At 35.2% G+C, this 25,661-nt stretch overlaps 1 protein-coding gene across 1 annotated transcript in view; it reads right to left on the reverse strand.

Annotated features, from left to right (window-relative positions):
* CCDC73 (coiled-coil domain containing 73) overlaps positions 1-25,661 on the reverse strand; it is a 75,784-nt gene that overhangs the window by 797 nt on the left and 49,326 nt on the right. The window contains exons 9-16 of the mRNA XM_028515228.2: positions 24,637-24,765; positions 24,118-24,177; positions 22,419-22,523; positions 15,192-15,302; positions 10,781-10,912; positions 8,750-8,933; positions 6,399-7,877; positions 4,380-4,513 (exon numbers count right to left, since the gene is read on the reverse strand). Of these exons, the coding sequence (XP_028371029.1) occupies positions 4,380-4,513; positions 6,399-7,877; positions 8,750-8,933; positions 10,781-10,912; positions 15,192-15,302; positions 22,419-22,523; positions 24,118-24,177; positions 24,637-24,765 (2,334 nt within the window). The remainder of the gene's footprint in view (positions 1-4,379; positions 4,514-6,398; positions 7,878-8,749; positions 8,934-10,780; positions 10,913-15,191; positions 15,303-22,418; positions 22,524-24,117; positions 24,178-24,636; positions 24,766-25,661) is intronic.

A 25,661-nucleotide genomic window follows, 5' to 3' on the forward strand; every position in this document is an offset into this window, starting at 1 on the left:
TCTAAACACTCATCAACAAAAGAGTTTCAAGAACATCCTTAAACTTTTGCAATTATGAGCAGGTGATAAAGCCACTATTTTCTTGGCTAATTTCCAACTACTACCTTAGTAATTTTGTCTACAAAAAACTGTTAAATATGAATCTGTAGGCTTACGTAGTAGCTTTTCAAGATCTTTTAATATATTCCAGGAACACCACAAACGTTCCCTAAAAGGTCTTGAGCTTACATTGAAAGAAAAGATATCTAAAACAGGCAGATAAAAATCTGTTTTGTCTTCAACTCCCTTCCCTTCCCAGACATGTCTATGTTTTGTATCTTCTATCAAAACAAGGGGAAAATTGAAAATGCTAACAGAAGTAAACTACCACATAAAAACTGACTTTTACTTCATGTTTCTTCTCATGCTTCACAGCACCATTTTTGGAGAAACGGAGCAATGCAGTATTTGGAAGTTGGTATGTTTCCAGAGCACCTTATTGGATCATACTTATTTATAATACTGTGCTAAAAATGTTTTATTTTAAGGTTTTTTTTCTGATAATATTGAAAATTTAGAAAATAGAGGAAAGTATAAAGTAACTAAAAGCATTAGTAATTCACTATCCAGAGAGACCTGTCAACATTTTGGTGCTGTTTGTTGCTAGTCTTTTTTTTTCTATTTTTAGTATCATTGATCATTCTCTCTAGAATTTTATATCTTTGTTTTTCCCTCTGAGCTGTCTCCTAGGTGATTAAAATTTCTCACAAACTATTGTAAGTGGCTGCAAAATATTCCCTTTTATGGATGTGTGGTAATTTAACTATCTCCTGATTGAATATTTGTTCTAATTTATCCTTACCAAATAAATTTGAGGTAATTTCTTTAAAAAAATCTTTGATGGTGTTCTTACATTAACAGATAAAACCCCCTGTTAAAAGGGAGTTAGATTTTAGAAATAGGGAACAGGATAAGAATTACATTAAAATTATCCAAGATTCCAACCACCATTAAACATTTTGATATAAATATTTTGGTCACTTCTGCATATATAGACTTTTTAAAAATCTGAATCATATATTTTCTCTTGTGTCAAAAAATACTTATAGCATTTCTGTGTATTAAAAGTGTCAAGGGCATGGCTCTGCCCTGGCGGGAATGGCTCAACTGGCTGGTCATGGTCCCACAAAGCAGGCTGCTGGTTTGACTCCTGGTTGGGGCACATGCAAGGGCTATGGGTCCGGTTCCATTTGAAGCCTGTACAAGAAGCTCCTGGACAGATGTTTCTGTCCCTTTCTTCCACCATTCCCCTCTCAAATAATATCTTAAAAGAAGAAGATCATGGCTCCATTACATTCCACGTTCCATAATTTAATATATTGTTGGGCATTTAAGTTGTTGGAAAACACTTACTAGTATAAATTAGGCTATGATGAAAATCATTTGTTCATAAATCTCTGAAGATCTTTGAATATTGCTTTAAATCTTTTCCAATTCACTGATAAAAGTGGCATGTTCGTAATACTGTTTTTTTTAAAGATTTTATTTAATTTTTAAAGACATGGGAAGAGAGGAAAGAAAAAACAACGTATGAGACATTGATTGTTGCCTCTTACCCCCAACTGGGGACCTAACCTGCAACCCAGGCATGTGCTCTAACTGGGAATTGAACCAGCGACCTGCTTTGTGGGACAACACCCAATCAGATGAACCACACCAATCAGGGCAACATTGTCATTTTCAAAATGAGATCCAGTAATCATTTTTTATATGACCTTAAATGTTTATATTTAATCTCAGTTCCCTAAGAATTGCTCTTTTTGTTTCCTGAGAATTCTATCGTCTTGTTCCCTCCAAGTCCTAGGATGATGCTGTGTTCATATTAGTCTATTGCCTGTAATCTTAGAGAGATAAACAAAGTATTAGGAAGGACTGCCAAGAGACTTGGCAAGTCATTTAAGTTGTGGGCCTCAATTTTCTCATCAGCCCCTTTTAGTTACAAATGCTATTGTAAAGAATAACTGGCAATGGGTAAAAATTGCATAGATGTATTTTTCTGATAATATCTGGTGTATAAGTGTGTTCACACTTCATTTAGCTTATAGAGCCAAAATGAATTACAAGTCATCCATGCAATATTGACACGTAGAAATGTATCAAATCCAAATCTAGGTTGCTACTGATTTTGAAGTTAAATGACTGACGACCTGATTTAATGGTCCTGTTTTGCCACCAAAATGCTTGATGCATTTTGGTACATTTGACATCAAGTACAAACTACCCCGTTTTCAAAAGTCCCAACTTTTTGACTTTTTATCTCGATGAAAAGGAAGGAGACATTTACACATAACTGCTTGAGTTTCTTCCCCTGAACTACCTGCTTGGTGGGAGGGGCAGAAGCAGAGACTGGCTGTAGGGAGGAATGATGTAATTAATGTAAATTAAAGTTTTATATTTAACAAAACTTGTCCTATTTAAACTGGAGTTTTTGTGGCTTACAAGCAGTAATTCTAATTCTAAACATGCTGCCACATATTTTTGCTCCTTTGTTTCCTTATCTTCTAAAATCACCTCCTAACCTTTTTCTGCCTGACTCAGAAGATCTGGTACTAGTCCTCAGGTTGCATTTAAAAATTTTAAAACTTAAATGAACCAAATTCATTGGATGTGTAAACTGAATGGCTTTCTTGGCTTCCTTTGGCCCCCTTTTCCCATCCTCATTCCTAGGTATAATCAAGACTGCAGCAGGCTACCAACATAACCCCCTCCCAAGAACAAAAAGGTGAATTAGGTCATGAGAGCTACCTAAAATTATACAGGTTTAGTGGCTAGTGTACATAAAAATACTGAAAAATATAAAGAACTTTTACTTCCTTTCTGGCTGTAAGTCTACAGAAAATTCATTTGTCTTCATTTAGAACAAAGGCTGGCAAAGTTTTTCTGTCAAGAGCCCCAAGTAAATATTATTGGATTTGTGGGCCAAGTGGCCTACCTCACGACAGCTTCATTGTAACACAAAAGTAGCCACTGAGAACAGGTGAAGGAATGGGTGTGGTTGTGGGCTAATAAAACCGTTCTTACCAAAATGAGGCAGGTCTGCATTTGGCCACTGAGCCAGTTGGCCAAAGATTTTCCAATGCCAGGTTTACCGGGCTTTAGCTACCATATTTTAAAAGTACAGACTTGTACACACCAAGTTGGAAAAAAAAGTACTTCTAAATGCAGTAATGAAAAAAGGTGGACCTGATTTCAGTTTCAACCCTCCCAGAAGGAGAATCGTGTTAGCTCAGTGGGCGTGTCATATTTAAAAAAGAAGAAGGAAGTATATTGTTAAAAGCTGTTATATGTTGCCCTGACCGGTGTGGCTCTTTGTTGGGCACCATCCTGCAAAGTGAAAGGTCGCCAGTTTGAATGGGGTCAGGGCACATGCCTGGGTTGCAGGTTCAGTGCCCATTGGAGCTCATGTGAGAAGCAATCAATGAATGTTTCTCTCCCTCCTTTTCTCCTTCCTTTCCCCTCTTAAATAAAAGTAAAAATTTCTTTAGAACTTTTTTGTTAGGACTCTTAGTGCAATAATGTTCATCTTATATGTGCTAAGGAGAAAGTTGTTTAATGTGCATTTCTACAATTTAAGACAAGATAGCAACTTAAAAATTTCACACTACAATTTTTTAAAACCTTTCCTAAACTTTTTAGGTTATCTTTTAGCAGTTATACCTATAATTGTCTATTTTTTGTACTTTGAACAACATCGCCTTCTTTGCACTGAAATTTTGCACAGAGATTAAAAGCTTAATAAATATTACAAAAAACAGTGGGCTGTAGTTAGTTGCTTTTCGTATGACTGAGAGACTCCAGAGCCATATAATCTCTACAAATACTTTGCTTAATATTTACATCCATACTTGATACCATGTATTTATGGATATTTTGTCCTTTCTCCTGTGTTCTAATTGAAATAATTTAAACTTTTTCCTTTACAACAGTTTTCCTAAAATGTGAATTGCATTAGCACTATTAAACATTTGAATTTATTAACTGATTGTTAAAGCATCTTAAATTAGAATAAAATTTTAAATAGTCAAACTAGTGAACTTTAAATAAATGTACAAATGCCACTATTCCTAAACTGAGGTGACTACAATGTAGAAATACATAATACACTACCTCACACTTTCCTTCCCCAAACAGGCTGGATTATATCTATTTGATTTATACACTGTGACTTTTTCCTGCTGTTTCCCATCAACCTTAATTGTGAAAAATGGTGCCATGCTGCCCTCTTGATATTATTTTGGAGATCAGTTAGGTCTTAAAGCATCCAGATGCATACAGTTCTACACATATCTGGAGAATTAGCTCACTAAGGTCTGCTTTGGCAATATTTTTAATTGACTTACATGTTCTGTGGGAAAAGAGGAATCATAAAAAGTCTCTGCAGTTGCATTCCTCTCTTCACTGGCCCCTCCCTCGGGATCTGCATGGATAGTGGAGTTATTCAAAGTGTCAGCAACTCTGTAAACGCTGGCAGTATCTGCTTGACAAAGAGAAAATGGCAACGACTGAATTTTATTCTCTAGGCACCCATTTTAATAGCTGAACTTGTTCTGATTCTGTGCTTTTGTATTTTAAAAGTTAACAATTTCTATTTTCTTTTTACTCTGAACTTTTTATAGTTTTCACAGACTTTGCCTCTTACATTAGGCATTTCATTTCAGAGTTTTATTGCTACTTTCTAAAACCTGATTTCACATTAAAACAAGTGAAATGGTATTTCTTATAAAACAAAATTCTGTCCTTATTCCCCAGTAACTACACTGCCTGTACATGTAAACATTTATACAGTGAACATCTTACAATTCAGAGTAAAAGGAACTGGCCACAAGTAGGCTGTGCAACAAGAGCTGTCTAGTATTTAATACATAGATAAAAGTAACTTGGAGAAACATGTCTACTTTGAAGGTTACAAAATATTTATGAGAATGTTTTATGAGTCTGAGTACTTTATAAGTTGAATTTTTATGGAAGTTTAGATACCTCCCATTCTTACTATTTATGTTACTGAGATTTCATTTAGAAGAAAGGGCCTGTGGGAAAATGGTAAGCATCAGACCAGACCCTGGACTAATTAATAGTACCTGCCCAACCACAGCATATGACAGACAAAATTAATGGAACCTGAATGCATTTTATTAGGAAAATAAAGAGTTTGTGAAATGAGGTTTTACACTGTTTTTGGTGTTTTCTATTTTTTTCTACATTACTTTTCCATTCATGAAGAAAGCAAGAAGTACTTATGCTTTTAGTTTCTAGTTGTTGGATTTTTGAATTTAAAATTTTCTCTTTGAAAAGAAGCCTGTTAGTTTGAGGGCCATACAAAGTTTTTCTTGTAGTCTGCATTTCTTTCAATGGGTCTACAGGCATATTATTAAACAGTCCTTCAAAATTTAAGACTGTCTTAACCTGAACAACTTTGAATATGAGGCTGCTATTGGCAAAGTAAATATTTTCCTCATGATCATACTTAAACTATTGCTTTATTGTTATCTCCAAGTTACATTTATACAGCACCTATACATAATATGTAGTATATATTTAATATGAAAAATCTCAAGTACACCAACGTAGAGAGTATGAATCTCAACGTACCCATTACCCAGCTTCAGTATCCATCAATATCAAATCATATGTCTTCCATCTATTTACCTTTTCCCCTATTTTTTTTTTATTTTGGTACATTTTTAAAGCAAAACTTCGACATTGTTATCTCATGTGGTAGTTTTAAAGAATAGAACAATCTATGAAATAGCATTTGAGTGTATTAATATAGGTACATAATTATTAGGGGTTCAAGTTCACGTGTTTCAAGTGAGAAAGAACAATGATATGAAATGTACTCGTGCCATACCTCAATATCATAAAACAGAAGAGCTGCATATGTGATACTGTGAAGGGACAGATAAAAATAGGAAAATGAAGGAACGGTAGAAAATTGGAGGAAGAAAGTGACAAAATGTTCTAAGGGACGGAAGGAGGGTGTGTGTGTGTTTAAAGAGAGAAACATACCAACACTGCATTCGCTCTAAAAAGTAAAGACCTCAGATTAGGTAGCTGTTTCCAATTTAAAATCAGTCGGCTGAATCTGTGGTTTCTGTTATTTTCAGTTCCTTGATTAATTCTTTTTTTAATTTCCACAGTGCAATTGTGCCTCAATACATGTTGATAATACTGGTTCAGATTTAAGTGAAAAGAAATCCACTTTCATTTAAATAAAACCTTTACTATGTGTGTGTGTGTGTAGCAGTATTTTAAGTTTAAGCAAAAAATAAACACTAATATATGTTTTCATTTTAAACACAATCTGGAGAAATTTTAACAAAATACTAAGAAATAACTTTTAAAAGAAAACATTTTCTTACCTGGTCCAATATCCTTGCTGACATCATCCACAGCCACATTTTCCCAAAGTGTCATTGAAACCATCTTTTCGTTTTCTGGTGGACCTATTGGTCTCTCCGGCAGCAACAAAGGAATGCTAGAAGTTGAAGTGCTCACTGTTTGACTTTCAGTTTGATTTACTTTAGACCAAGAACCGTGGTCTAAAAAATTCACATATACTGGAGTTTTCTCAGTTTTTTTATCCGAAGTTAAAAGATCAAAGGCTGACCTGCCACTTCTGTTTACTAAATCTCCAGATGGCTGCATGTGAAATGAACATGATTCTTCTAGCTGTCCTTCACTGTAAATTTTTCTTGAAACGATGTCATTTAATGACTCTGTTTTCTCAGTATTATTTGGCAGAGTATGCTGTCTTTCAATAACATCCACAAACAGGGAAAGGTCATTTTTTGTGGCTTCAGTTATCTGATTCCCATCAATGTGACTCTTTTTATTGGAAAACTGTATTTCTGTGGAAGTTTTTGCATGAACGGCAGTTTTCCTGTCTTTGGCTTGTGAAGCATGTATATTCTCATTGTTAACCTGAAGATGGGAAATGTTCGCACTGTTTTCTAAATATCCCACGCAGTTCTTAAATTGGCTGTTTTGTGGATCAGTCAGAGGTTTACATACAGCTCTTCCCCCAGGGCTTGAGTTGGATTTCACCAATATAGGCATAATAGTACCATTTTTATCTGAATCCTTAAGAAGTACTTTCATGTTACCACTGGAAACAGCGGATGGAGTGGGGTGGTTGATTGCAGTGTCACAGGGAATAGTTAGTTCAGGTTTCTCTGAAGTATCAGTACAGCCTTGCTGAACATCTGAAGTTTGTTTAAATGGTAATGTGCTGCACTCACTTTTTTTATTTAACAATTGCATTTGCTCTGTTTTACACTGTTTATCATCTAAGATAACACTACTTGAATCATGTAAACCGTATTTCTTTTTTACATCCAGAGATGAATCCAAATCTGTTTTGGTTTGGTCACTATTTGTAATTTCCTTGTCTGCAGCATTTTGTTGAGTTCCTGGAAGCAATCTAAAATGTTGTTCAGAAACATCTTTTTTATGATTTGTACTGTGAGCCACATCATTTAAGATGCTGTTAAATGATGTTCTGTGATTTTCAACCTCCAGATGTAAGTCTGCATGGTGAACATCTACTTCCATTCTTTCTAGGTGAATGTTCTCTGTTTCTATGGATATATCTGCCACTAAAAAAGAATTATTTGGTGATTTAAATTCTGTACATCCATTGTCTTTTTCCAAGTCTACCTTGTCTTTAATTTCTGTATTAACTGATTTTCCAAAGTCAGTAACATTCAAAGTTTGCCCTTGACTAATCAACTCTTTTTCTTTGCAGAGGGTTTTGCTTAGGGAGATTTCACTCTGATTTTCGTCTTGAGGTACCGTGGTGTCAATTTCATTCTGGGAGATCTTGTTAATATGCTGTGAATCTGTCATGATGAGAACACAGTAAATTTTTACATTACACACTAAAAAAGCAAAAGTACTTTTGGCTTAAAATGGGACAAGTTGAAGGTATTACAAAATGGTTTTCATTTCTCTAGTCTCATTTCCCTTTGGGTATATAGTGCATGTCCATATAAACTCATGGCTGATGAGATAAAAATCAAATTATCCTAACAGGTTATACTCTAATTTCTATTACTACGTAGATCCAGAAATTGCTAGCTGCTTTCTTCAACACTATCATCACTTTTTTTTAAATCACCTTGTAAATATTTTTAAGTTTTAGAACACTTCTGGCCAAGTGTATAGAATATCTACTTAATTTGTTTCATCTGGGTTCCCAAGATTTCAAAATTTCAGTCTGGTCACAATAATCTGGAATATAAAGTTCAGGGCACTTGTAAGGCTTTTTTAGCCCAATTCTCTCTACAACATCTCCACCAAGTGGTAGGTCAGCCTAGTCTGAACACCTTCAAACAATCAGTAAACAACTCTTTTTCAAGCTGGATGAATTAGTAAATTATTCTAATGGTTACAGAAAGGTCATTTGAATGAAGAAACATACTCTAGGTCTGGTCATCAGAAGGTCACTGTTGGCCCATGGGACATTCTCAGCAAAGCAGTGACGGCAGAAACCAGAATGCAAAAAGCAAAGGGGTGATAAGAAGGGAAAGCAGAAATGTATTGTTCCCCAAAAAATACTCAAAGAAAGCCTGTTTTGTTAAGACATATATAAATAAAGTATTTCTCCAACTACACTTACTATATAGCTATCTTGAAAGCAAAGACTGTAACTGATATTCCCTAACAAAGCTCAATATACAAATTAGAAATTATCAATATAATCTTAGATTACCTTCTACACTTTCTTCGGTAAGTGGGCCTTCTTTCTTTTCCTCCTTTTCTCTATATTCAGTATCAAAACAAAAATTCCCAATATTTTCTTCCCTTATTTCTTGCCCAGAATTATATTTCTGTATGATGTTTTGTGATTTCCCCATTGTCATTTTACTGTCTTTGGTATTTACTTCTGGAAGAGTCTAGTGTAAAATGGAAAAGATTCCTTAAATATAAAAACAAATTGTTAAAAAGTATAAAACATTTAAACAAATCAGACCAATAAAAGTGGCATGTATATTTCAGTTCAACCATTCAGAAGTTTCTATTTGAAAACCAAATGAATTTTTAACTAAGTTTAATATATTATTTGTAATAAGGTCACTTGCAATTCATTCTGTATATTGGGCTAGCCAAAAAGTTCATTTGGCTTCTTTTGTTAAGACGGCTTTAGTAGCACTTAGTAGTCTTTAACTTCATTCAGAACAATTTTGTTAGATTACATTGTGATGGCTGTCATATCAACATGCATTTAAAAAAAAAAACATCAAAATCAGTGAATTTTGTGTAGCCCTTTAATAAATATTGAAGATAAAATAAGCAACATTTTTGGCATATTATGCTTTATTATTTCAAGAATCATAAAAATGCAAGTGAAATGCAAAAAGATTTGTGCAGTATATGGAGATGGTGCTGTAACTGATCAAACATGACAAAGTGGTTTGTGAAGTTTCATGCTGGAAATTTCTCACTGGATAAAAATTTCTTGCTTCATAGCCAGGTGGACCAATTAAAGTTGACAGTGATCAAATTGACATCCATTGAGAACAAGCAACATTATACCAGGTGGGAGATAGCCGACATACCCAAATACTAAATCAATCAAGTTATTGGTGAAAATGAAAAATGTGTCTTTTATGGGGAAAAAAAAACTTTTTGACCAACCCAATAAATAATCTACCATATGTAAACAAAATAGAAACCTTTAGATATTTTCAAACATGCACTCCACATTGTTATACCACACATTATATGTAATAATAAAACCACTCCTTTATTAAAAGCAAGGCAATCATGGCTGGCAAATTGTTTTGAGTGTTTGGCATATTTATGTGTCTTTAAAATAGTGAATCAGTTCAACATCCTTTTCTTCCCCCATCTACTGAGCACATGAGGCTTTAAGATACAATGATGACCAAAAATATAGTCTGTCTCCTCAAAAACTTATCAGTCCAATGGGGAAAACTGTAAAATAATAATAGGCAACTTTGAGAGACAGGAATAAAGAGAGACACTCTTTATTCTCAGGGAGAACAAATGGCATATACAGCTACATAAAAGCAAGCAAGACTATACAGTCCAAAGAATTGCTTGTGGCTTTCCTCAGCTAGAGCTTAGATGCTGAAGAACAAAGAAATTAAGGTTTGCGGCAAGCTAGGCCTATGTCATTAAGGGCCTAAACGGCTTGCTAAAGAATTCCAACTACCAGGAAGACAAAAGTCATTCAAGGGTTTTAGGCAAGGTGATTGATTAACATGAGCTGATGTTTAAAGAACCACAGAACTAGAAGAATGGTCATAACCTATCTAAATCAGTAATGCTTTTTGGATGTCCCCTGGAGCAAAGGAAACAAAAGCAAAAACAAATCAATGGGACTTCATCAGACCAAAAAGCGGTACAGTAAAGGAAATCAACCAAAAAAACAAAACACCTACTGAACCAAAGAGTATATTCACAAATGATACAAATGATACATGTAATAAGGGGTTGGTATCCAAAATATATGAGGAACTCATGAAACTCAGTAATAAAAAGACCGGATCAAAAAGCAGGCAGAGGACACGAGGTGTCCCTCCGGAGAAGGCAGGCAGGAGGCCAACAGGCAGGGAAGAATGCTTGACATCGCTGACCACCGGGAAAATGCAGATCAATACGAACTAGTCAGAATGGTTACTACCCAAAAGTCAACAAACAACATGTTGACAAGGATGTGGAGAAAAGAGAACCCTTGTCCTAATTTCTTTGTACCCCCAATATATTTGGATTTTACCTGAAACTTACTGTCTTCCTCAAACTTCTGATTGCAGGATTGATTGTAATGTTCTTGTAACTTCACATGAGTTTCTTTAAGTGAAGATAACTCATTTTTAATCTCATTAACTTCTCCATTAAGTTCTTCAACCTAATATAAAATGTAATCAAAATGAGCAGACACATAAAAGGGTTCTGTGTGAAAATACTTTATTAACACAAGTTTTGGGAAATAGTAAAAAGTGAAAATAATTCCAAAGTACTAATATTAAGAGCTACCATTTTTTGAACTGTGCTGAGCCCTCAATATTAACAATTTCATACTCATAAAAACCCTATGAGGTATTGTCAATCCTCAATTTACATGTGAGAAATGTGAGGCTCCTAGACATAAAGTAACTTGCCCAAGATCAGGTGGCTTTAAAGTGGAATTCAGGACTCAAATCCAAAGCTAAATCTAGTTGTGCTCTTAACTATTACATTAAAAGCCACCTCTTGTTACAAATGAAAACTTATTTTTAATCATAAAAATTCTATTAATGTTGCCCTGTCTGGTGTGGCTCAGTGGATTGTGCACTGGCCTGTGAACCACAGGGTCACTGGTTCAATTCCCAGTCAGGGCACATGCCTGGATTGCAGGCCAGGTTCCAGTAGGGCACACGAGAGAGGCAACCACACATGGTTGGTGCTTCTCTCCCTTTCTCCCTCCCTTCCCCTCTATCTAAAAATAAAATTTAAATTTAAAAAAATCTATGTTATACCTTCACTGCTTTTTTAAATTTGATTTTCTTGTTGCATATTTGATACATAGATTTTAATTCAACTAGATGAATAGTACTGAGCACTAAGTAATACAGTAGAAACTGACTCTTCAGTCTATATTTACATCTGTAGACAGGGCTTTCACTGGATATAAAATTTCATGATCTTTTTCTTGGGGTGAGTATTCATTCTTTCATGGGGACCTCAAATGTAAGATAAAGTTTCAAACTACCAAAAATTCCATAAATGTATATAATACTTGTTATAGAGCCCAACGGACATGAGGTCACCTATTACTTTCCCTTCATTTTATCTATTTTTAAACATCTTTCAGTCCACCTCTGCAAGGTGAGAGGCTCAACTCTCCCGCTGTCCTTTATCCCCCCCATCTCCCTTAGTGCTTAGCTCTAGCAGTGATCTATCCTGCCCAGCCTCTTATCTTTCCTGCTACACCAGTGTGTTCTCCTCAGCCCACAAATAGGCTCTTCTCACGCTCCTAAGTTTTTTCTTGACCCAATTCTGTCTCCCAACTCTTGAAGTCCACACTTGCTACTGTCAAATTCTAACCTCCCATCACTCCTCAACAACCTGACTTCTACTCTCATTGTTCTACTGATTCTCTTGTTGGTTATCACCTGCAAGTTAGCAAAAAAAAAAATTTCTCTATTTTATATCCTTTTAACAGCTCTGTAGCATGACAAGTTAGCTACTTGTTCTTCAAGTGGCCTCTTTTCTTCACATTCAGGTACCACCCTCTCCCCATCCTCCCCTTTTCTCATTGTTCAGATCAGACCACCTCCTCCCTCGCACCTGCACACACCCCGCCCTACTCAAAAAATGTGGGCATTCCCCAAGGCGCTTTCTTATTTAGCCTTCTAGACTTCTCCTTCCACAAATGATAGCACCTATACCTTCAAATTTCATCTTTATGGTGGTAACTCTTCAATACGTATCTCATCTCCCAACATCTCTCCTATGACTGAGTTCACATTTTCAAATACATGGCATGCATTTCAAGCTACGTCCAAAATGCTCCCTCTCTCTCTCCCCACTACTACTGCCCTAATCACAGCCTCATCGATTGGCTTATGGTTACATTATTTGCAATATTCTCATTGGTCTCTCTCCATAAAGCCATATACCATACTGTTACAGGAGTTATTTTTCTAAAATGCAGGTCTATGTAACTTCTCTGCTTTAAAATTCTCAATGGTTTTTTCCCATTATTTATCAAATAAATTCAACTTCCTTAGAAAGGAACCTTTCAGAAGGCACTCTCAATCTATCAATACTCAATATCACATTCCAGATCAGACTCTTGCCCTTGAAAATGCAGTTTCATGCCTCCATCCTTCCGTCCCTTAAATGGAATAGGAAGTGTAGGAAATGAGCACCTGTGGCCTGGTGAAACCCTATTCATCTCTCAGGCCAAACTCTACTGCCATCTTTTCACTAAAACTTTCTCCAACCTACCTAAGTGACATGATTAGTTTGTGCTTTCATAGTGATTTGTTAGTACTACTATATGCGCTCCACATTATTGTAGTTAATTTCATAATATCGGACCCTTTGAGAGTATAAGCTCTTTATTATTCTTTGTATTTTAGGCATCTTTGAAAATCCAGTACCTAGTTAGAATAGTGCCTAACACATGACAGGTGCTCAGCAAACACTGTGAAATCAATTCCTTTTGTGACCTGCCTCCCTTCCCTTAATAATTTGTGAACATCCTAATTTATTCTTTTTGTCTGTACATACCCACTCTATATAAAACTAATCAAATGAAAACAGATACAAATTAACACTGTTCTTTATATTTCAATGAAATTTAAATATATACCTAACAATATCATTAAGTTTTATTTGCATAGTATTTTTAAATAGCAGCAGTTTATATGATTCCATCTTCTTTTTGTATCTTTTGTTTTTTTTAACCCACCTTGATCCAATCTCAGTAACAATACACTTAAGAATTGTGAAAAAAATTACATAGAAATACAATGAAAGAACAGAGCTGACCTTCCATTCAAGAAGACTTTTATTAGAACCAAAGCAGCTCTTAAAAATTTATCTATTTGCCCTGGCTGGTGTGGCTCAGCGGATTGAGCACTGGCCTGCAAACCAAATCACCAGTTTGATTCCCAGTCAGGGCACATGCCTGGGTTGCAGGCCAGGTCCCCCAGTAGGGGGCACATGAGAGACAACCACACATTGATGTTTCTCTCTCTTTCTCCCTCTCATCCCCTGTCTAAAAGTAAATAAAAATCTTTAAAAAATAATAAAAATTTATTTTCTCTTTCATACTAAAGCATATGGAAGTGAAATGATTGTAGAAGCTAAAAATCTTAAAACAAAACCAATTTTATCCAAATTTAAATAAAGACTGAGGCCTCACCAGTGAATCTGAATATTGATTTTTCTTAATTTGACTTTTTCTTGAAGAGGCATGGTTGTGGTTTCATTGGGAAAAATGTATGTTTAATTTTCTTAGCTAATATTTTCTTGGCATGCATGGTTGGCATTTTTTTAATATTTTCTTTTCACATGATAGTTTTTCTTTATCCTGAGAGTACCAATTCCATGGTCTTTTAAACATCAGCCATTTTCCCAAGTGCTGGGATGCAATGTGGATTAGCAGAAGCTAAAATAAATATTGCAATGCTTGGTGCCTAATAATAAACTTTACTAGTACAGAGATTATTAAGGATTTTTTAGTATTCTGATATAATTAATTACAAAATATCTTTTGAGATTTAGGGAAACCTTATCAAATTAATCAGTGAAAACTTCATCTCTCAAATACAAGAGAACATGTTAGCTGCAAGAAATTGAAAAATCAAGTTACTTATATAATAATTTATACTAAAATCATCTACAGAAAAATTTTTATCAAGTTAATAGATATATAGTATATTAGTATAAAATAGTATAGTATTAGAATAATATAGTATACAATAATTATTATAATAGTCTAAATCTTATATTACTATAATCTTACATTCCCAAAATATAGATATCATAAACTCATACTGACATCCTATTGTGTTAATTCTTATAAAAGAATTGAAAAGCAATGAAAATAGATATTAAAATGAAATCATCAATTTTGGGTTTTACCAATTTTGAAAGTGAACCTTCATATTTCACATTAGTTTACATCACTTTATACTTTCATTAACTACTTCATTAAAATTAAAATTTAGTATCAAAGATGTGGTTTAAGAAAATAACCATGTTTATAACATCAACTTTTATAATAAAATGTCAATACTATACTGTACATATATTCTAAACATGGCTTTAATACATCTCAAAAAAAACTGAGGAACGCTAAATCAGCTAACAATAATACCTATATAATTCTTTAATCACTTACTGCAATGCTATCAATAGTTTTATGAAAATGTACATTAATTTTTGTCACATATAGGAAGCCATTCAAATTATACACACATGCATACGGTTTTTCATGCATAAAAACAGTACAGAAAAAGTTATTCAATTTAGCTTTTAAAGAGCATTCACTTCTTGGAAATATAAGTGCAAGAGAAAATCTTCTGACTTTATTCCTAGATTACTTCTACAGTATTTCCTTTGCATTTAACAGTTATTTTAAATGTCTACAACTATTCCAAACATTTTAATATTTTAATATTTAATAAACCTACGTGCTTTTTCCAAGTTCTTAGTGCTTTCTCATGCTCATTCTGAAGATTAAGGAACTTTTCTTCATTTTCTTTTACCTTCTCCCTTTGCAGCTCATTATCTCTTTCAAGGGTCTGCAATAAAATTAATTATCCAAAAAATAATCAATACCACATTAATGAATTTTGATGTGTTTTATGTTGCTTGGACCTTTGCTTCTAACATACTGAAAGTGCCATACAGATCAGTGATAATGTGCTATCTCAATAATAATTTTCATAAATTAACAGAAAGGTACTTATAGTTTAGTTAACAGGAAATAGGGGGAGGTTATGAAAAAGAAATGGCTATAAAAGGGTATAAAAACATTGCCATTATTCAGTTTCACTGCATAAGTTTTAGTGTACTGAAAAAGTAATATAAAGGACAGCACTGAAATATATGAAATGTAGCATAACCCAGCATAACCCTACTAAAAATTTTTACCTGCCACAGAACATTTTCTCCATATCTGTTTATTTTAGAAATTAACTGGCTAGAAAATCCTTAAATACAATTTCACTTTTTAATTTCAAATTAACACTTTTTAGTAGAGCTTCAGTATTTACTATATTAACTTATTATGTATAAATTAGCATCATATAAACACCATCACACCGCCCTCTCTCCTCCAAAACAACCTTTAGAGAATAAAATCACTACTCAATGTGCTCTGAGACAGATTTTAAAGCTGTTAACATCACTGTCACCAATATTATTAGGATTCTCTAATGTCTGCTGATAATCCATGTGAACTTCTGTAAAAAGACAAATAGAACTCTAGCAACCTGTCTAATACACCTGGAATTCTTAAGTTTTCATTTGTTCATCATTATTAAAGCTATGTACATTCAGGGTAACCCATTTCAAGCCACACAAAGGAAAGAAAAGGTAAAGTTTTCCTCTATCGGTTTTCCAATTTTCCTCCCCAGAGGTAACCACTCCAGCAGTTTCTTGTGTATCATTCCAGAAATTGTCCATAAGCATACAGAATATTTTTAAATACAGATGAGACAATACCATATATATTGTGTTATTCTGCAATCTGTTTTTTAAAAATGAATAAAGTATCTTTCTTACTTTCCATGTCATTCTAAATAGAGCTATCTCACTTTAAAGGCTTCAGTGTTCCATCTATATAGTTCTCAATTTAATCTAAAATGTCAACATGCAAACAAAGTTATGCAAAATTATGGAAACATCTAATAAAAAGCGTTTTACAATTTTAACATGAAGATTCTCCCCTAGTTCATAAAGAGCTATGCACTTTCAGAGTACTCAATGAATACCTATTTTGGTTGCCTCTACTTTAGCATAATGTAAATATATTTATAAAAGTCATATTTTCCTCTTAACTTATAGGTATACATCATAATAGGGTAATTTCTAAATATTTACAATAATGTATATTTAATAGGTACTTAGTACTTTAACATTCAAATAAATACTATTTTATACTATCTATATTGCTAACATTATTTTAGAATACACAAATCAAAGTTTAGAGGAGATATGAGAAAATATACCACAGTCTCTTAGTAACAATAAATGATCAAGAGCATTATAGTCCTAAAACGGTATATTAGACATGTCAATCATTTCCTGTCCCTACCCAGAGCCCCACCTAAAAAAACCCTGCGCATATCAGGTATTCTCTCAGTTTCCATTTTCTGGAGACATTCCAACCTTCCATTACAATTTGGACCTATTGTTCTTTCTGTCTGCTACGCTGATCAGGTTATTTCTGAGGATTCTTTTCTATCCTCTGTAGCGAGTCTCCTGTTTCCTACATCACATGGTTTCCTCTTTCCTGGTTTACTCCACTGCCTTGGTAAAGCAAATTTTCTACTACTTCCTGATAAAGGAGTCATAAATAGTGCATTTTTGAGGCCCTGCATGTCTGAAAATATATTTATTCAACCAATACTTTCACTTTGCTGAATATGGTTCAACCCTGCTTTGGAAATCAGCGTCCCGACCTCTGAAGGCCTGGTCCTCTTACCTTCCACCTCGAAGTCTTACCAGTGAGAGGGCTGAAGCCATCATGTTGCCACTCTCATTCTGAATCCTTAGTATGTGACCCACTTTCTTCCCCACAGTTTTAGAATTTTCTCTTTAAGTGTAGCAAGAAATTTCATAATGATATTCATCGGTGTTGGACAAACTCTAATTGTTCAGTTCTGGGTTACTTTCTTGTATTATTACTTTGGTCATTTCCTCTTCTTCCATTTTCTCTGTTATCTCTAAAATCACCAGACCTTAGACTTAGCCCCTAATTTTCTTTCTCTGCTATTTTCCATCTTTTTGTCTTTTGGTTCTACTTTCTAAAAGACCATCTCAATTTTACCTTTCAACCTTTCCACCATATATTTTATGTCTGCTAATATATTTAAGGGTTCTCTTTTCCTCTATGAATATTTCTTTTTATAGACACCTACTTCTTGTTTTGTGATTTAAAAAATATATTTCTCTTACATGAATATATTTTCTTAGTTTCTCCAAGTGTTTTTCATTATCCTGTTTGTTTTGTCTCTCTTTCACATCAAAGACTTTCTTCAAATGTCCAATGATCCTTAGCTGCCTGTTCATATTTAAGAATGAAGTGTTAAAAACCTGGTTCAAAGTTGTGGAAAATGGTGGGCTTGACTACAGGTTCATCTGGCAGAGCTATTTCACTGGGAAAGCTTAAGGGCTGCAGCAATAGTCTTTTTTCGTAAGCAGGTTAGTTCGCCCAGAATGGAATCTTCAATGCTCTTCACTGAAGTTATAAGGCTCGCTGCCCTCTAAGTGGGGAAACTGGGCCAGGAGGTCACAAATTCAGAATCTAGTCTTTCCACTATCCATAGATTTCTAGTAAATTGGCACTCCAAAAAGAAAAATCTGGTTTGCCACATTTGCTAATTTCATTAATGTTAAACATTCCCATGATGGTCAATTGGAAGTTCACCCTCGTGTAACTGCCAGCTCACAAAATGACAACAGCTCTAGCAAACGGGCTCTCCCTGGTGAAGCAGACTCCAGCACACCACTGGATCTCCCCATCTCGTCTCTCCAACATCAGTATAAATCTCCGGTCTTCCAAGCAGGAGAAAGGCAGTGCTTACTCATGCAGGGTAGGGAAGACAAATGGAGGTGTAATCGCTTCTTGAAAAGACCCCGTTTTTGGCTTCAGTTGGGCACCCACTTCTAGAGGCACGTGCAGCTCCTGCCCATCTCTGCATCTTTCACTTGGATTTCTACTCTCCCTCATTTACTAAGTAAATTACTAATTTTCCATCTGGGTTTCACTGTTAAAACTTTATTTTTATAAAACTTTATTGTTTCCACTCCCTCTTTTCTTGTCCTTGTGGATTTACTATTGTCATTTTATTGCAGTTGCAGAAGGAAATAGAAGTGAATGTATGGGTTCAATTCAATGTTTAACTAGAAGCCCTAACCTGGCAAAATCTGAACTTGCAAACAGTCTGAATTTACTTATTGTTAATCATTTGTTAATTTAATAAAATTTAATGAGCTCCCACTATGTGGCAGACACTCTTTCAGGCTATGTTAGTGAAAATTTACTGCTCTCATGGAATGTATGCTCTATCAAGAAATTATTTGGTATTATTTGCACCTGGGTGAATCTAAAAACCCTAGCTGAAAAAAAAATGGATATTGTAGAAAGTCAAAATAAAACTGTTAATATTTTAATATACCAAAAACTGATAAATTATCCTGGTTAATACTATGGCTATAGGAGCAAACTAAATTATTCTTATTAACACTGTAAGAGCATAGTTATACTTACATCTGAACTAAACTATAATTAAATTATAGTAGAAAATATTCTCCATCATGAGAATGTAGTTCTCTGTGCTCCAAACTGTACTATAAAAATAAGACAGATGATAGCATGACTGCAGAGCCCTGAAAAACAGTTGACCATTACGAAGAGTAATGATCCCTTTTAGTACAGGTGGAATTAGACTGCTCGAGAAAACACTTGCGATATTCATGCAGCTTAATCCTCAACAACAGTTCTACATTAGTATTTTGTTACACTATATATCAGTGGTTCTCCAACACTAGTCTGCAAACAAGCACTGATCCATGACAGAATTTCTCTAGTCCATGACAAAACATGTCAAACTAAGGTCATCAAGTGTCCTTTTTTCCTGAGATTATATCCTTAGTATAGTGTTAGTGTTAAAATGTTCTCTTTTATAAAGTGAAAGTGATGATAGATGGTATTTTTTTTCTTTCCTTACTTATAAACAAGCTTACAATTCTATCCTGTTCTTGCCAATACTTTGTTTGAAATTTTACTATATGAAACCTAGTTTCTTTATGTACTATCAAGGCTCAGGTAATAATGGTGCTAATTAAAGAGAGAGACATTTGGATCTACGATTATACTAGTAGTATAATTCTGAGACCTAGGAACCACAGTTACAGTCATCATTAACTCACGGAAACACAGGACTATGTATATGTCTATGACTACAATAGGCTCTGTAGAGTCCAATGATGCATAAACATTGGATTTAGAGCTTGTGAAAGGCAATTTAAAAGTTGTGGTTTTCATATAACTGATCTAACCAAAGTGGCAGCTCTCATAGGTCTATGAAAAATACTAATGATGTAATGTAGAAACAGTGCTGGAATAGCATCAGGACAAATATTTACTCCTGGTTTTCCCACTAATTATGAGGCCTTGAACTACATGGCTTATACTTTCTGGATCTCTAGTTCATCATGAAATGATAACTGCACTAACTAATCTCTAGTATTTAGTTCATCCTACAAATTGCTGTTTCAATTGCTTTAAATGGATTAGGAAACAATCCTGATAACTGCTACTCACAAAGAATGTGGGTAAGTTATATCATATGTTTCTTGGGAGAAGGTGCAACATGTCAGACAGATAGTTCCAGTTATCCATCTGTAGGGTAGGCACAGGAGGTGGGAATGGGGGGGATACTTACTTATAACTGGACCTTCAGAGAAGTGATTTTTACTAGTCTTTTATTGGAGTAGGTGAAGAGGTTAAGAGGAGAAAGAGGTTTGACTCAAGTACACCTCTTTCCTCTCCCTCTTCTAGGTCTAACTCCTATAGAATTGGGTGTAGGCAAGAGAAATAAGGCAAAATTCTCTTTGCATGACCAGTCATAGAACATCAATGGTGAAGAGATAAGTCTTGCATTGTTTGGGTTAGGTTTGGTCCCATTCAGTGATGATGGACTCAGCATAATTTGTAAGGCTCAGTGCAAAACAAAATAAAAAAAGGCAGAAAAAGTGCTATTAAAGATACTAAACTATAAAACTTTTTTTCTTCTTTATGGTCCCTCACTCTTTGTTCCTCTCTTTCTCTCTCTCCCTGTCAACCTGTCACAGGGCTTTTAATTTCCTATTTAATGTCATGGTCCTCCGGGCAGAAAGATACTCATGGGGGAAATGCAGATCCTCACAGATGCCTAAGGCCACGCATATGATCCACCACGTACTCGGTTCTACCTCCTGCAAGGGGCTGGACCCATGTCCTATGTCCTGACTGGGTATGGGGAAGTCAGTGTCCCCGTCCCATGGGCCCTCTGCCCCAAACCATGGCAGATGGGTAACCCTGAGAGACTACAACTGCCAAGTAGAGATGTACCTGTCAAAACACCCACCCAATGTGCCAGGGCACTGCCAACTCAGGACGGAGGGTGCTGCAGGGAACGTGCACTCCACTCAGACACTCCCTGCTGCACCTGGGCCTCCGCCGGGGATAAAGGGTAACAGTAGATTACTGGCCTCACCAATGTGAGCCAGGCGCCACAGCAGTCGTGAGACAGGAGCAGGGAGGATGAGACCAGGCAGGGCCCAGGGCACCAAAGGGTGGGAGAGTCAGCAGCCAGGAACTGGTCCTGGGAGGCAGTGGGAGACAGAACACCTGAGCTGAGGCTCCAAGCCCCCAGTGCATCATCACACTTACTTTACAAACATAAATTCAAAGATTAAAATGTATAAAAATTTCAAGACAGTAACCACAGAACATTAAGCCCAAAGCACAAAGCCCTTGTGAGAATAGGTCCCTGTGCAACTGTACTGGTTATGTACCCATGAAGCTGCTCCTGGCCTCTGCTGATGGTGGTCTTTACACAGGAGATGACTGCACTTTTCTCAGGAAATGTTCAGCATCACCCTTTATTACCAAGAATCCTTTTAGAGGGACGTGAATACCTTCTACTGGCCACCCCTGTGGAACACGTCCCCAGCTCCTTCTCTTGAGTGGACATCCCATCACTTGGCCCTGTAGCACACAAGGAAGTTCCTGCCCTTCCACTAACCTCTATGAGCCTTCCTGAGAAGCCAAGCACCACTCAAGTTCTCTCTTCTGCATCCTTCCAGGTGCATATAGTAGTGGAACAAGCACAATGCAATTCAAGCCCCAATGGCACTAATTACTCCAAAAACTTCCCTTTTTGAAATTTCTAGACCATAACTGAACATTATTCCATAAGTTCTTGGTATACTTCTAAACCTCAAGAAACATATGTCAAATTCTTCCATATAAACTTAACACATTCTACTTTATTGGCAACACCGGAGTGAACATTTGGGTTTCCATAGCATCTCAAGCATCCATCTAAGAAACAAGATGGCAGTCCCCCCTCTCCTTCTTATACCCCAATCTTTACCAGTGATTTTCCTATAGGCTCTACTTATTTTTGTGAGGAGTAATGCACAGCCCCCTCTGCTAGGAATGCAAGAAAAAAGCCTATCTTATTGAACCCTCACTCCCAAACATCAGCGACCATAAGTTGTTCCTCCTCAACCATTTTCTTGTGTATACTGGAAAGATGATGGTGAATGTTGAGGTAACTGGGCCAGTCGTACCACATTTCTGTAAAGAGGGATCTGTCCCAATTTCTGGGAGCTTGCTCTTTACTTCCTTAGAATATGGTGATACTTGTACTCTTTTGTTTTCAGTTATGATCTTGGCCACAATTCTAAGACAAAGAAAAAAAATCCCACTCAATCTGTTACAAAATTAAATCAGATGCTTGATATAACTGAATATTTAACTAGTGACTTAAATGTTTAAAAATCTGCTCAGTACGTAAGACACTGATAACAAGTTGATGAAGGAATCCATATCTTGTCCTTAAAATTCAAAATGATCTCAGATAAAGTGAGACAGATGAGTGCAAAGGAAAATATACTTTAAAATATAATATAAATATAACCTGATTATTTTCTCTTTGCATCTTCAATTCTGCTTCCATTTCAGTATTAGCTTGAGTCTGTTGCTGGAGTAACTGCTGCATATGTTGAAATGAAATGATGATATCCTTTAAAAAAGTATAAATATTAATCAATTTTTAAAAGATTTTATTTATTTAATTTTTAGAGAGAAGGGAGGGAGAAAGAGAGAGAGAAACATCAATGTGTGTGGTTGCCTCCTACATACCTCCCCCACACTGGGGACCTGGTCCACAACCCAGGCATGTGCCCTGACTGGGAATTGAACCTGTGACCCTTTGGTTCACAGGCTGGCACTCAATCCACTGAACCACAACAGCCAGGGCTGATATATCAATTTAAGAAAAGTTTAAGATAGTATGGATGTTTCTAAACTCATTCTTAAAATATACTTTCTAGTTTCTTAACTTTATAGTTTAATTTCAACATCATAATAGAGAATATACTGAAAAAAGTTAATGACACATTTTACTAATTTAATATCTAAAAGAATTTATACTGCATGATTTCTTACAAAGTACTATTTCCAAGAGTTCCTCAAATAATTGAAGTTATTTGAAATAAACCATGGATTCTGAGACACTATTGAAAAATGTGAAAAATTCAAAACTAAAACTTCTGTTGGCTCCCCCCCAAACTCATAAACGTGTCCCTACTAAAATGTCACATTGCTCATGGCCTAGGATGCCATGGTATGCATTCAGAACCAAATGGAGGAAAAGCAGAAGAGAAAAAAGAAACAGAAGTTTTCTTTCATGTACCTTTTTTTCCTTAAATAGAATTATAAACACAGATTCAAATGAGTATAATGTCCTATAAACATATGTTCTTAGCATATATATATATATATATATATATATATATATATTTCAATAATTATTTTCCAGGGTAACACTAGTCTAAAATCTCAAAGAAAAAACTGATTTATTTTTATTCTTTTTCTTACATATTTGTAAAATATTTTAATGTAACATTTTCTCCAGCTTTACTGAGATATAAGTGACATATAACATTGTGTATGTCTGCGGTGTACAAGTTCATGAGGTGATACAGTATATATTGTGAAATGATTACAATAAGGTTAATTAACATCTCTATCACCTCACAGAATTACCATTTCTCTGTGTCTTGTGAGAACATGTATGATCTACCCTCCTAGCAAGTTTCAAGTAAATAATACGGTATGTTACTGAAGTCATGCTGTACACTAAATCCCCAGAAGTTACTCATCTTATAACAGAAGTCTGTATCCTTTGACAAACATTTCTCCCTATCTCCCCTGATTTATTTTTCAATGGGCATATGTGAGAGACCTGGTCTAAAATGTACACATGTATCCATTCAATACACCTGAATGCTTACTATGTGCTAGGAATTGACATAAGCATGATTCCATCTGTTATTTTATTTTTTAACTGACTTTAGATAGAGGAAGGGTGGAAAGGAGAATGGGGAAGAGAGAGAGACACTGATTCACTGTTCCACTTATTTATGCATTCATTGATTGCTTCTTGTCTGTGCCCTGACTGGGGATCCAACCCACAACCTTGGCGTATCAGGACGACGCCCTAAGCAACTGGGCTACCCAGCCAGGGTACCATCTGTTACTTAACTTTATTTCCCCACATTGTATCTGGTTTTTAAAATATTTACTGGCTTCTAAAATATCTTATGATTGCTTGCCTGTTTTTCTTCTTGAATATGGGTAATCTCTTCTTTCATCTTCTTACTGAATTCCAATTCCTTTAAAAAAGTGAATAATTTTAGGTTATGATATAAAGTTCTGCAAATTCTACATTTCATTCAGTGCTCAACAAGCTTGGACAGGTCATGAGTACCAACATTTGTTTGCTGTTGAAGCAGTGGCTCTAGTGAACTAAAGATGGTATTAGAGACCCAGTATAGGTGGTGCAGACTTGTATGTGTTAATGTTAAATTAACAGAATCTCTCATCTCCAAAAGCTTTTCTGGAGACACCATTGTACCATAAGATAATCTGACACCATGTTAAAGTGGAAATAAAGTCATTGTGGCCAAATTTTATTGTCTTAAAGTCTTGCTAATAATTAAAAAGATTCATAATACCCACTTCCCTATGTACATTAACTTTACAAAGACAGAATGTTTTTGTATTTTCCTGAAATTCTCACAAATTTTACAAAAATAATACATTTTATAAACACAAATTAATTCATTAAATACCATATTGAGTCTTTCTTGAAGTTCCTGGAATTTCTGTTCTTTAATTGTTAAACTGATGTTTTCTTCTCCCATCTTATGCTGCCATGTGACTTTGGACTTTATCAAGTCTGAGGTTACTTTTTCTAGTTCCTTCACAAAAGAAACATAAAAGAGAAAACTCAATATACACATTTCATGAAAGCAAAGTACTATTCTGACAGTTTTAAAGTCCATTTTTAAACCTATCAGTATAATTTACTATATTTCGTATATCAACATAACACCACCGGTCCATCAAGGTGTATTTCCCCTAGCTCCATTGCAAGATAAGAGCCCAGGTGAGAATGTTACATATGACTATGGAACAGGCAAACACAAAGACACAGGGATACAATGCATGATATTTGCTCTTAAAAAGAGTGCATTGACTAAACACACTAACCAACCAGAAGTAGGATATTTTCCTTCATTACTTATCCAACGAAAATCTCCTGAGATAAAGAGGTGATAAATTCCCAAGTTCATTAGCATCTAATAATAAAAGATTTGCCTAAGAAATAATTACTACATAATGTGATTAGTGCTATATTATGGGAATGCATAGAAGCATGAAGAAGAACACAGTTGGCTGAGGACATCAAGAAGGCATTACACAGAAAAGTGATATCTGAATTGAGTTTTTGAAAGATAATTTGCAAAGAAGACAAGAAAGGAGTAGACATTTCAAGCAAAAAGATTCTACGAGCACAAAGGTACAGAAACATGAAAGAGCATGGTATTTTTTCAGGAAAACAAAATTAATATGATATGGCTAGAATATGTTATGTTATGGGTAAGGGGGAAGAGTCGAATATTGGTAATTCTGGTTAGAAATGATGCAGGACTCAGATACTGAAAGGGATTTGTTGGCCAAACTAGAGTTTTAATTTTATCCCATAGGCAACAAGGAAGAAACCATTGAAGGATTTAGAACAATGTAAAAAGATTTGCATTTTAGAAAAATAACTCTGCCATCATAGTAGAGGATAAAATTGAAGGGAATATAA

This window comes from Phyllostomus discolor, chromosome 6 (assembly GCF_004126475.2).
Source record: "Phyllostomus discolor isolate MPI-MPIP mPhyDis1 chromosome 6, mPhyDis1.pri.v3, whole genome shotgun sequence".
Classification (NCBI taxonomy): domain Eukaryota; kingdom Metazoa; phylum Chordata; class Mammalia; order Chiroptera; family Phyllostomidae; genus Phyllostomus; species Phyllostomus discolor.